The sequence below is a fragment of the Polyodon spathula genome, chromosome 18 (genome assembly GCF_017654505.1).
Source record: "Polyodon spathula isolate WHYD16114869_AA chromosome 18, ASM1765450v1, whole genome shotgun sequence".
In the NCBI taxonomy this organism is placed as follows: domain Eukaryota; kingdom Metazoa; phylum Chordata; class Actinopteri; order Acipenseriformes; family Polyodontidae; genus Polyodon; species Polyodon spathula.
In genome coordinates this window covers 31,764,984-31,778,100 of record NC_054551.1, presented here as the reverse complement: position 1 = coordinate 31,778,100, position 13,117 = coordinate 31,764,984, and the positions used below count along the sequence as shown (strand labels likewise).

At 38.2% G+C, this 13,117-nt stretch overlaps 1 protein-coding gene and 1 long non-coding RNA gene across 3 annotated transcripts in view; one reads left to right on the top strand and one right to left on the bottom strand.

The window, feature by feature from the left end:
- LOC121294150 overlaps positions 1-2,973 on the bottom strand; it is a 3,922-nt gene extending 949 nt beyond the window's left edge. Inside the window, exons 1-2 of the long non-coding RNA XR_005946699.1 lie at positions 2,899-2,973; positions 258-427 (exon numbers count right to left, since the gene is read on the bottom strand). This is a non-coding gene — a long non-coding RNA (uncharacterized LOC121294150). The remainder of the gene's footprint in view (positions 1-257; positions 428-2,898) is intronic.
- The window catches only part of LOC121294146 (volume-regulated anion channel subunit LRRC8D-like), a 20,426-nt gene extending 7,309 nt beyond the window's left edge, over positions 1-13,117 (top strand). Inside the window, exons 1-2 of one of the 2 annotated variants that reach the window (XM_041217738.1) lie at positions 2,971-3,043; positions 7,266-13,117. In XM_041217738.1, the coding sequence (XP_041073672.1) occupies positions 7,268-9,742 (2,475 nt within the window). In that variant the 5' untranslated portion in view covers positions 2,971-3,043; positions 7,266-7,267 and the 3' untranslated portion in view covers positions 9,743-13,117. Of the gene's footprint in view, positions 1-2,970; positions 3,044-7,265 lie in introns of those variants that run through there. The other variant, XM_041217739.1, reaches the window with a different exon arrangement.

Below are 13,117 nucleotides of genomic sequence, written 5' to 3'. Positions count from 1 at the left end.
GGAACTAATATTTCAGATCTTGCCATTGTTTTAAATGATTTCATTCTTGACAGTTTTTACTTGTTGTTAAAAATAAAGAATACATTTTGTATATAATTCATCTTATTATAATATGGCACTTACACTCCTATTTAATAAACTATTAGTGTTACACTAATCTGCCAATCCCATTCTCATGGCAAACCCAATACCGTGAACCAAAATTGGGGAGGCATACCCAACTACTTCACTGGATTGTCAGCTCACATTTCAAGTACCTTGTCCTCAATTAGGGTCTTCCCACTTTTGCTACCTGGCCTATAACTTCTGCTTCATCTTGGTTCTAAGACAGTTGAAAAAAATCTAATGTTGTTGGTTGAATGCCAGGAGCCGATATCCGTCTTTCTCAAGGATTTCCCCCTCAGATAGGAAGTGCATTTGTGCTGTGCTGTAAAATCAGAAGGATAAAAGCATCCTGTCATGAACTGCAAGCAGAAGCAGAAACTCCGACTATCAGATGAAAGAGATGATGCTGCTCCTGGGTTAGTCACCGTCGGCCCTTTTATCTGCTACTGTTTACAAGACTCAAGTGCTGGTAAGACTATAGGCATGTCAAAATACACAGCAGATCACGGATACAAAATAAATACAACACCTCAGAAAACAAGAAGACGAGAACGGAATGGAAAGGAAAATGCTTAAAGCAATTCGGGGATGAAACAATCTGAATAACTGAATAGGGTTCAGGATGAGTCAATAGGAGAACATACGTGACAACAATGAAAATAAAAGCAGGCCTAAATTAAATCAAAGTTTATGGCACTGCCATGCCAATTCATTATGTTATGGCTGTGCCAGAGCTATAACGTTAAATCTCCTGACCCTGGATTCTCTAACTAATGCATCCTCCCAGATGTATTACAAATGTATGACCCAACGAGATTATTGATGGTAACTTGCCTCAAATTGTATAAACTTGATTGGCAGCTGAGAACTAATGTTGTAGGGAAGGTGACATGGCAATCCAGAGTCTTCCATCTCTTTTCAAACTGCTCGTTTCAAATAGAAAGCACTGCACTCCTGTTTCATATCTGTGACACGACAAGCATGTTCTTCCATTTCCTCTTGCTGCAGGGGACAGGATTTGTTTGGTGTAAATCATTACACCGCCTGGTTACTGTCAACTAAATAACAGATGTCCTGTAGTTGGGGCCGAGTTGCATCCTGACTGTATTGACCCATTACACTTTAGTTCACGTGAATAACGATGCTGTGAATATTTATTTATAAATATATTATTTAATGGAAAATTTACTTTGTCAATATATTGCACAGTCAGCCTTGAAGGATATATATATATATATATATATATATATATATATATATATATATATATATATACACACACACACACACACACATTATTTTAATTATCCCTGGATCGTTTCAAATTGCAAGTGATAATTGTTACTATTATTTTTGTTTCCAGTTCAATGATCCACTGTAATACTGTAGGAGTTAACTTCTTAAATACCTTTACCAGGAATATATCCTTTCCATAGCTTAAAGATATACCAGTACTGGTTCTGCAGTGTTTGTAATGTGCTTTGTAAGCCTACAGATGCAGTTGGTGGATTCACCCACTGCACCACCAAGCCCACTGCTACTATTAACATCAGGCAAGTTGTGTTACTGTTTTTTTTTTTTTTTTAATTATTTTAAACTAGTAGGAACTGCTGTATTCCATACTTTGATCTTTCCATACTTCATGTGACTAAACTATTTTTCTGCTATTGGTTCTTAGCTTTGTGCTGTTGACCTAAGAACAGCAGACTTTTAGCCTCAGTCTTGTGACTGTGGCTCATACCGAGTCTTTCTAATCTTCTTTGTATCATGTGCCAATGTCACATTTAATTATTATACACATAACATAAGCTGATGTCTATTTGCAGTTGGTTAAACGATGAGCAGCTGGCCATAGTCAATGATACATGAGCACTGAGGCTGTGAATTGCATCAGCCCAAGGTTTGTAAAGAAGAGTGTATTATTTATGAACATGGCGTGAGTTATGCAGAATTAAGGAACTAAAAGTAGTTTACATGAAATAACTTAATATAATTTCATGTGTATTTTTACATTATTTATGTGTTAATCACGTTTAAATTGCAGGATTATATAATCGGAAAATTACAGTTTCCCTCAAGAATGCGCTGTACATGTTGCTTCCTGTTTTTTCGGAACGTATTGTGAACCTTGTTGCAGAAAATAATGGCCGTGTTTCACGGGCTGGTTTGTGCATTTTCAGTTAAAACCAGGTGTTGCAATAACAGTTTGCATAATGCCTCCTCCCTCCTGCATCAGTAACGCCCTTTCGAATTTCCTGTTTATAATAATGCAGTTGTTGTCATCAAGTCGACACTTTAATTGTTAATTACATCAAGTATTCATTAACCTTGACCAGACGCGTGTTTTTCTGTCGTCATCATAACGTTAGGGCACCGGTGTACGAAGTTTCTTCTTTGAACCATGATTAGGTACTTTTTGCAACGCAGTGAAAACTGGTCCTGACTGGTTCTGCACATCAGATACACAAAATAAGATCAAACCGCAATTCAATGCAATGACTGGAACGACAAGGGATTTGTCATTTAAAGATTTGCATTCTTCATACACGCAGAAGTGCTGTTTATTACCATCAGTTATTTTCACTGAATCATTTCCACGACGTTGTTCGAGCGGCATTCATTCCCCCGAGGAAAACCTAGCAGACACGTCAGTAGCAGCAGCCAGACAAAACTGCAATATCTTTTTAATACTCTGTTATACAGGTGAATACATGATCTAACACGTCCTAGTTGGATGCAGGGGGTGAACAATAACAAAGTGAGCACGAAGCAGGTACCAGTGACCGTACCTACCTGGATTGTGAAGCTTGCTGCAGCCGGGAAATATCGTACTTGTGTTGAGTAATCCGGCAGAGACGAAAGGCTTTTCTGTATGGACAATATCGCCGCGTTAAAAGAGGCATTTTAAGAAGTCTCAGTAAGACAGTCTTAATATACAGTAAGTATACTATTTTCATGTTTGTTTGAATGCTTAATACTTGCCTTTGGTAAAAACGCTACGTGGATATTTGTATTGGGAAGTTCAGTCATAATCGTTAACGTAACATTGTAAGCTGAATGCCAGGCAGTGAAATGTTTACTGTTTATGTTGACTCTTAATTTCTGTTCTTCCAATCCAAATGCATTATACAACAGAACACAAGCTACAGAAACGTATAATAAATGACGTGATACTTGATACAACATGGCTACGGTTTAGTTTTCTTAGCAGTGTAACCTAATGTCTCCCTGACAAACTGAGTGACAGATCATTTGAGAACCCCGCATATTATTATATGACTACTTTGAATGCGGCGTTTTGAAATTCACATGTAATTAAGTATTCAAGAAAGTACATTGATAATAAAAAATAAACCTATATTATTACAGTAATATAATACTTTTTTTTTTTTTTTTAACCAAATATTCCTAACGCAAGACAAGAGGTTTCTTTACGGGAACTTGGTGATTTTAGATGGTTTCTTCTGGACTGTGTAAGTGTAATCGGTGCAAGGGGTCCAGTAGAAGCAGGCCTGTGTTGCATGATTCATGTGCAGTAATTTATTGTATTGTTATTTACGAATAAAAACAGATCAATCGTGCCGCAGCAAGGACAAAACAAAACAAACAGATAACCGCTGTGTTCCACAGTACCCACTCCCTGAAGATTGTAACTTGACACCTCTACTTTCAATAAAACACTAAGGCGTCTCGACCTGCTGATTTGCAGTCAAGCTAGGACTAGAGCGTGCATCGTATTTGTGGAGCAGTCGGATGTGTTGATTATCTTGCGCTTTTTTTTGTAATTCCCTAATGAAAGACTTGTGCTACATTTTATAATCCTTTAACAGAGACGGTTAGATATCCATTAATAAAGTAAGGAAGACTATTCTAGATGTTGTGACTGACTGGCAGGACAGTTTGGAATACAGTTCAGCCAGTTGCATTAAGCAACACAGTCCTTGTTATCAACAAGACTTGGGGCCATGCAGTATCTGTACTTTCTTACTGTGTGCAGTAAGAAGATAGGTCTGCACCAGGAAGATTGGCTCCACTGCCCCCTACAATTTTGCGCTACTCTAGCAACCTCACTTGTGTAATGTTGCTGTCAGTTTGTACACTATTACTAGCTTGACAGTGCCTATTTTTATTTGCAAACAGTAACTAGACCGTAAATGCTTATTGCTTACACAGCATATCTTTTTAATGAAATTAAAAACCGGTTTTAAATAATTTTAATGTTGTCCAGTGCCAGTAACTTCAGTTCATATGATATTGAGGTTTTTTCAATTATTTAACCAGTGATAGATCCAAACAGATAATAAAGTACAATTACAGTATGTGGCATGCCAGGTGGGCCCTGCTTGGTTTATTATCCCTACTGCCCTTGCATGTAAGTGGGTATCTATATTATACTTTTTAGGTTATATTTTAAGACGCTGTCCTCTCAATTTCAGTACAAATTGAATGTACATTTGTCACATGTGGCGTTAGCCTGCCTGTCCTTCTGTACAGATATCATGCTTACACTTTTTATTTGCTTTATCTTCAAATCCATTAACCGAATTGTCAGCAGTACAAGCACTAAAACCAGTGTTAATATGTTAATATCAGTGGACTGCCTCCTGATGAAGTACAGCTTATGACTGAATATTACTGAGTGGCCACTGGTTCACTAATTAACTTCACCAAATAAGTAATTTCCTACTTGGTTTAAGTTTGTCAGACAACCTCTAGTACGTGGACATATCTTCTGCTTAGCACAGTTAAAGTGTACAAATGATTTTTACTGTGGTTTTCAAGACTAGATTCAGAAAGAGATACTTGGTGTATGGTTAGCTTTCTTTAAAAACAATCTCTGTACATAAAAATGTCATGCTTACTGTGAAGAACAGTGAGTTGTTATAGTCCAGGTACAAGGGCATATTCAGTCGGTCAAAATAGATCTGTCTATATCAAGTCTAGCTTGACTCTTGTGCTTTGCCTCCACCCCGTCTTAACTGTAAAATGCGATGGTAAATGACAGTCATCCTGTATGAGTATTGAGCTCCTGACCCCGGTTCTTAAAAGGAACCAGGTTGAGGTTACATGTAAGAGCTCTTCTACACGTACATTCAGTTGTGCGGATTGTGCAACACGAAAGAGGCAATTCAATAAAATGGCAAGCGCCACGTCCACAGACAGGCTGTGAGGCATGGCTCGTGTTGCTCTGTGAATAGATCATAAGCAGTGTTTTCCATTCTATTGCTTTCCTTTCTTTATTCAGCCTCAGCACTTTTGTGAATCGATTTTCTTGAAACCATAGAACGTTTGGGTTCTGATAATGTTCTAAGAGTAGCTTCTGTCCTTCCCATTCAGATTGTCTGGTGTAACTTTTTAAATCAACGGTAAGCCTAAATCACAGAGCAGTGTTTTAATTACATGGGTCTAGCCTGTACATACAGTTATTTTCATTGCAGCATGCGCAGTGCTTTTCAGTGATTAAAACTTCAGATCTGGGGGGGAGGGGATACAAATCTGTACTTAAACATTTTGTTCTACTGTCAACTTGCTACAAGTTAATTTTGAAGAGGCTTCATTGTTGCTGAGGAGATATGTGTCCTCATATAGGTGGTCCTGTCACAGTGGTTATGGAGAAGCATTTTCATCAAGCATTTATATTGCTCGTTTTTAAAGGCTGTTCTCTTAAACAGTTTACTGCAGCATGAAATAGTACAGGAAGCGTGGTGAAATTTAAAAAATCAGTGGAACCGTCGAGTGTGGAAAGAGTGTAATGATGCAGAGGGGAAGAAGGTTGAATTGAAATGTGTAAAAACCCTCAAGATTGTGTGTGCTGCCATAGGTTAGTCTGACCGCCAGTATCAGCATGAGAGGTTGGTGCATTCATTTCAATTGGAAAATGAAAGTAGGTATGAGTAGAACTGTATTGGTTTGGACTCCTAGTAGAAGAGGTAATGGGGTAACTGTTGCTTGCCCCTATACTGTTGAGTTATGAGGAAACTGAGTTTCATCAGATTTCAACAGATCCAGCACACAAGACTGCAACAGCTATACTGCTGGTAGCTGAGTTTTGAGACTTGCTGGAATTAATAGGCAAAGCTTTACGTCATGAGGCATTCAAGGTCAAAATGAGAATGTAGCTATATCCCTTCATTCATGTGGATGATACTTGTTTGGTTTATTTAGAGTCATGATATTTGAGTCTATTGTCCATTTGATCTGATGTATGGATTGGCAAGCATTAAAATAAGCTAGAAGTACTTTCATATCCCCAGTTATTTAAAACAAATATTGTTCAGAGCAATTGATGTTTTGTTTGCAAATATTTATTGCTGATTTCATTCTTTTGCAGTTCTAATTATTATAGTTGTTTCTCTATTTTTTTGTTGAAATAAACAAGTTGTAAGTGGTACAAACCAATAATTGAAGAAACACATTTTGTATTGAAACATACACCACACTGGATTAAATGGTCACTCAAAACTAGTGCCTCATCACTTTATAGTTTTGTAGATTACTTCAGTGTTTTAAATATCTCCTATATATTTAATTCCTGACACTGGAGGTGGGAAGTGTGTTCTGTGGCAAATAGCTCACACTGTAGTGCGGAAGATACTGAATGTGCATTAGCTGCCATTGCTGTTTGACCACCAGTATGGCGCTGGGGTCACGTGGGTGAAAACCCTCAGTTGCAAGCGTTAAAGTGCTTCCTGAGGTGGGACTATATTGATCTGCCTGCAATTAGACTGTAAGTCTCTAACCAATTAGCTATGAAAATCAATACGGCTTTGCGATCAGGTGACTCCAGAATGTCTCCAGCAACTTACCAAAATACTACATTGCCATTGAGAGGTGCTGCATTTCTTTGTTAAACTGTTTGCTTAATTGAATTATTCTTTTTGACACGTTTGATATAATATTCATAATATTTTCAGACCTATATATTTTGCCTCCAGTTTTGAATAAAATCTTCTAAAACTTTTGTAGCATGCATGCTCTGCTAAAAATGAGGATAACCATGTTTTGGAGGGGTATTCATCAATGGGTCTTAGTTCTTGCAGCATTTACACTCCAGAATGGCCAAAATTAGTTTTGGGATGTGCACATGGGTTTTTGCATTGTCCTGCAAAATCTAATTCTCTTCTTTTTTTTTTTTTTTTTTTTTTTTTTTTTTTTTACAGGAATGTTTACCCTTACAGAAGTTGCTTCTCTCAACGATATACAACCAACATACCGGATTTTAAAACCATGGTGGGATGTGTTTATGGACTATTTGGCTGTTGTTATGCTTATGGTGGCCATCTTTGCAGGCACCATGCAATTAACCAAAGATCAAGTAGTTTGCCTTCCAGTTTTGCAAGAATCAAAAAGTGAAAACCAACATGGAAGCCTAGGAACCATACCACTAACTACAGCAGATAACATAGCCCATGAGATTCAACACACCCCAACACCAAGCCCTGCAAGTAAAATATCTCGGCCAGAACCTACAGGACGCAAAACCAACTTGGATTATCAGCAGTATGTTTTTGTTAACCAGATGTGCTATCATGTGGCCCTGCCTTGGTACTCCAAGTACTTTCCTTATCTTGCTCTGATTCACACAATTGTTCTCATGGTCAGCAGCAACTTCTGGTTCAAGTATCCAAAGACGAGTTCGAAGATCGAGCATTTTGTTTCTATTTTGGGGAAGTGTTTTGAGTCCCCTTGGACTACAAAAGCTCTGTCTGAAACGGCCTGTGAAGATTCAGAAGAGAACAAGCAGCGACTAACTGGTGCGACTTCTTCTTTACCAAAGCACATGTCGAACAGCAGTGACGATGCGAGTCCAGGTCAGACGACCCCAATGCTGACAAAAACAGGGGTGAGATTTTCTGCAGAAAAACCCGTTATCGAGGTTCCTTGCATGACTATTTTGGATAAGAAAGATGGCGAACAGGCCAAGGCGCTTTTTGAGAAGGTCAGAAAGTTCCGTGCCCATGTTGAGGACAGTGACTTCATATATAAACTGTATGTTGTTCAGACTGTGATCAAAACTGTCAAGTTCATTTTGATTTTGTGCTATACCTTAACCTTTGTAGCTGCAATCACTTTTGACCACAGATGTGAGCCAAAAATAGAGCATCTAACAGGCTACTCCAAATTTGACTGCACTCACAACATGGCATTTATGTTAACAAAGCTGCTAGTCAGCTACATTGCCCTCATTTGTGTCTATGGCCTTGTCTGTTTGTATACCCTGTTTTGGTTATTTAGGCGCCCTTTGAAGGAATACTCCTTTGAGAAAGTACGAGAAGAAAGCAGCTTTAGTGACATTCCAGACGTTAAGAATGACTTTGCATTCCTTTTGCACATGGTGGACCAGTATGATCAGTTGTATTCCAAACGGTTTGGGGTTTTTCTGTCCGAGGTCAGTGAGAACAAGCTTCGTGCGATTAGCCTGAACCATGAGTGGGTCTATGAGAAGCTGCGACAGCACGTAACAAGGAACGCCCAAGACAAGCTGGAGCTTCACCTCTTCATGCTGTCTGGGGTCCCTGATGCAGTGTTTGACCTCACCGACCTGGACATCTTAAAGCTGGAACTGATACCTGAAGCCAAGCTGACTGCTAAGATTTCTCAAATGACCAACCTTCGGGAACTGCATTTTTACCACTGTCCTGCCAAGGTGGAGCAGACGGCTTTCAGCTTTCTCCGCGACCACCTACGGTGCCTTCATGTCAAGTTTACAGACGTTGCTGAAATTCCAACCTGGGTCTATTTGCTTAAAAACCTGAGGGAACTGTACTTGGTAGGTAATCTGAATTCTGAGAACAACAAAATGATAGCCTTGGAGTCTCTCAGAGATTTGAGACATCTGAAGATCTTGCATCTCAAGAGTAACCTCACCAAGATTCCAACAAATATCATTGACCTGTCCCCACATTTAACCAAACTAGTCGTACACAATGATGGAACCAAACTTGTAGTACTGAACAGCCTAAAGAAGATGATGAACTTGGCTGAACTGGAGCTGCACGACTGCGAACTTGAGAGAATTCCTCATGCCATATTTAGCTTAACTAATTTGCAAGAGCTGGACCTGAAATCAAATAACATTTGCACAATTGAAGAAATCATTAGCTTGCAGCACCTCAAACGACTAACCTGTCTTAAACTGTGGCACAACAAAATTATCACCATTCCTTTATCAATAAGCCATGTCAAGAACCTTGAATGGCTGTACCTTTCTAACAATAAACTGGAATTGCTGCCCACGTCGATCTTCCTACTCCAGAAGCTCCGATATTTAGATGTGAGTTACAACAACATTACGGTAATTCCCAATGAAATTGTCTCCCTGCATGACCTGCAGCATTTTGCCATAACAGGAAACAAAGTGGAAATCTTGCCCAAACCCCTTTTTAAATGCACAAAGATAAGGACTTTATTCCTGGGACAGAACTGCATCACCGCAATCCCAGATGAAATAGGCCAGTTGCTGCAGCTTACTCAGCTTGAACTAAAGGGAAACTGCTTGGATCGCCTCCCATCACAACTAGGTCTCTGCCGACTTCTCAAGAAAAATGGTCTTATTGTAGAGGACCACCTTTTTGACACCCTGCCCCTGGAGGTGAAGGAAATGATCAATCTCGAGTCTACTGCCCCCCTTTGCTAATGGTGTGTAATTTTACAGAAGCCGAACAAACTCTACAATGATATTTTTATGTATCCCAAACACATAAGTGGACTAGTGTGGAGGGAGATGAGAGTTCACATCCATATTCTGCTGGTCAGGTTTCGATGGGAACTACAGTTGTGAGTGATGGTAGAGGTTCGCTTTCCTTAATCGCTTGTTTATAGAGCAGATTATTGTCAACAAACCTACTAGAGCTGAGTTTCTGATTTAACAGTGAGACACCAAGCATATGAGAGATTAATAATAATAAAAACACACACACTTGTCAAGCCACAAAATGTCATTTTACCATCATTTTAGTATAACATTGGGTTATGAAAACTTCAACTTTTTAGTCTTTAGTTGCTAGATAACCCCTAATACCTATTGCATTGGTACAGAGCACCCCCAAAGAAACTTAACAAAATGTGCATCAGTAACTTAGTACAGAGTGCTTATAAAGTTTGCAGTGGAAGGATGTCGGTTTGTAATGCTGCTGGTGTAGGGCACTGTTGGCTGTGAGTGTGCTGTATATGTACTCCTCAGTGTTCATATTTACCATGCTTAATGTATTTCTGCAGCTTCTCGTGCGAAGCTGCTCCGCACAGGAGCTGTTTCAAACCAGCTGCTGGTATAGCTTTTTGATTATGTACTCCAAGGTCATTCATAGTAAAGGGCTATTCACACTATAGTGTTTATTTGCTGCGTTTTTTATGCCTGACGTTTCGCTGCTATTTTTGTATTCAGGCTTGCACATCAAGTATTACAGGCAAGGTGGGGGAACATACCTATAGCTGTGCAGAATATCTTGTTCTTCATGATAAGCAGCACAAGAAAGATCTCTATAAAGAATACAAACAAATTATGGGAAAATATGAGGAAATCGGGAAGTAAACACTATTGGTATGCTAAAATAAACACACTGCTTTTGACTGCAAGTTTTTTGTTAAATGGCAAGGTGTAGCTTCAAGAAAGTGCATGAAATGACTGCGTTCGGTAGTCCTTCTAATTTTGTTCAAACAATGTTTTCGTTGTCAATAATTGCTTGAGATTATTTGTTACCAATGCAGCGTCTGTATGACACGTGTCGCATGCTTCTTTTTTTATAGGCACCCCGGGCTCAGGGTGCCCATTCGCGCTGCACACACCCAACCTATCGGGGCTCCCCGCCCAGTAATATATTTTTTTCCATTTCATAGCTACGTGCATAAATACAACAGAATTTGTAGGCTGCTATACACATACATACGTGTTTGTGTAGATCTTTCTTTCTCTTCTTATTTGGAATAATAACCACATGACAGCTTCATCCGATCCATATTTTGCCTTCAGATTTGTCCAAATTTAGCAGGACAGGATGGTGATCCCTGTGTTCTTCGCAGTGAATTTCGCATAAGTTTGAAAGATAGTATTCAATTCCATAGGTTCTATTGTTTTAGTTTTTAACCTTTAGAAAATAGGGCAAATAAATGCTGTAGTGTGAATAGCCCTGAAGTCTTGAATGAACTCCTGTTTTAAAAGGAGATAATTCCAAGTGTTGCAAAACTAACTTATTGAGGGGGCTTAAGAGATGGCTGTTCAGTATTTTTTAGTGTACGATATTGGTTGAAATATCCAATACTTATGGATGTACTAAAGTCACCCCCCCCCCCCATGTCGTCTTTGCAAACAATGTAACAAGTTGTTTTTTCAAGTAACCATGAACAGCTGATGGGATCTGACCAGGAACAATTTCAAGTAATCTAAGTAAGTTGTTTATTTGCTAATTAATAAAGCAATCAGTAAGCCAGTACATTCTCAACAGTAATACAGGTGGTGTTGCATCATTTGATATACGTGAGCTGTATTGGAACAGAGATGAACAGTAAGAAACAAGGTTTTAGCTGAAACCTTTTACAGGACCAACAAATATGTTGACGTATTCCTTATATTAGCAGATGTTGTTTTTACAGTGAAATCTGAATAAATCATACCTTAAAAACCATTCATCTTTGGGAGGCCTTGACCCAGTCAGACTTTACTTGCAGTCTATTTATCTGACAGTGTATTTTGAATGGGGAAAATAAAACCAGTTGCCTAGGCATTGTATTGAAAATGTAGAATGCTAAATGTTTGTTTTACATCTGTTTTGCATTTTTCAATGCCTTCGTATGACTCTTTGTTCACAGATCACTAATAAACTAGAAAGCACCCTATCGTTGTGGAACCAAATCCTATCCTCTGTACACAGCTGCTTCACTCAACTTTGCATTTAGACATGACAAATGCACAGGGTATTCGGGAAGCTTAAACTATGAATATACGTTGCTCTGGTTTTATGACTTTATTATGTTTAGTGGGGTCATTTCCTGTCCCTCAATGATGGAAAAAACTGGAGAATCACTCTTCCAAACACACACAGCATTAAAAGTTTGCAGAAATAAAATCCAACAAAAATTATGTCCCCACACAAAACAAAACAAAAGGTACCCGTTTTTAATTACTTTAACCTAGTTTATTTCTGTTTTTAAGTAGTTACAGTAAACTAAAAGAAACTCTTGACAAACATATCAACAAAGTCTTTTGCACAGTTTATTTAAATTTATTGCTACATATTCTACCACTGAGTGTGTTTTATAGCTAGGGATGGTTTGTTTCTATTTTGTCAAGTATTAACCGAAACAAGATACCTGTAGTTTTAAGCTGTGGGAAGGCTTATTGTGCCGTTTGCTATTGTACAGTTTTTTTTTATTATTTATAATTAATAAAATATTATTCTGCTGTTTACTTTTTTTGTTGCTTTGTGCACCATTAATAATTTATTGCCAGTGGGAGAATTATGAGGGTCAAGTTTTAGTGTAAACTGTGAAACTTCTAACCAATCGGCACTATAATGCCTGGTTAACATAACCAAAAACGTTTGATGGAAACAATTTGGATAACTGATTTTCCACTAGGACGTGCACATAAAAACCAACATGTTATTCTAATGTGTAGCATTATTTGCTTGTGTTTGTCTACGATGTTGAACAGCGTTCCTTGTGTATTGTATTTTTATTATGTGAAAATTATGTGAAAACACCCCAGCCTTTTTCTTCATTTTATGTAACCATGTAATTGTATGATACTTAAAGAAAACCCTGCCTGAATTGTTTTGATTTTTGTGCATGATAGCACAATTCTAGTGAAATTGCATGCAGTAGATGTCAGAATGAAACATGTTTCAAACAGGGGCATGAGGGTGTTTCCCATCACAATAATGAACAATACATTTCTGAGATTTCTGCTGCATTTTTTTTGTTTGTTTGTTTTCTTAATAGTGTAGATGCTTACACTAAAATTGCAAACGTTTTTGATGGTTTTCTTGGAAGAAAAAATAAAATAAAAATGAATGCA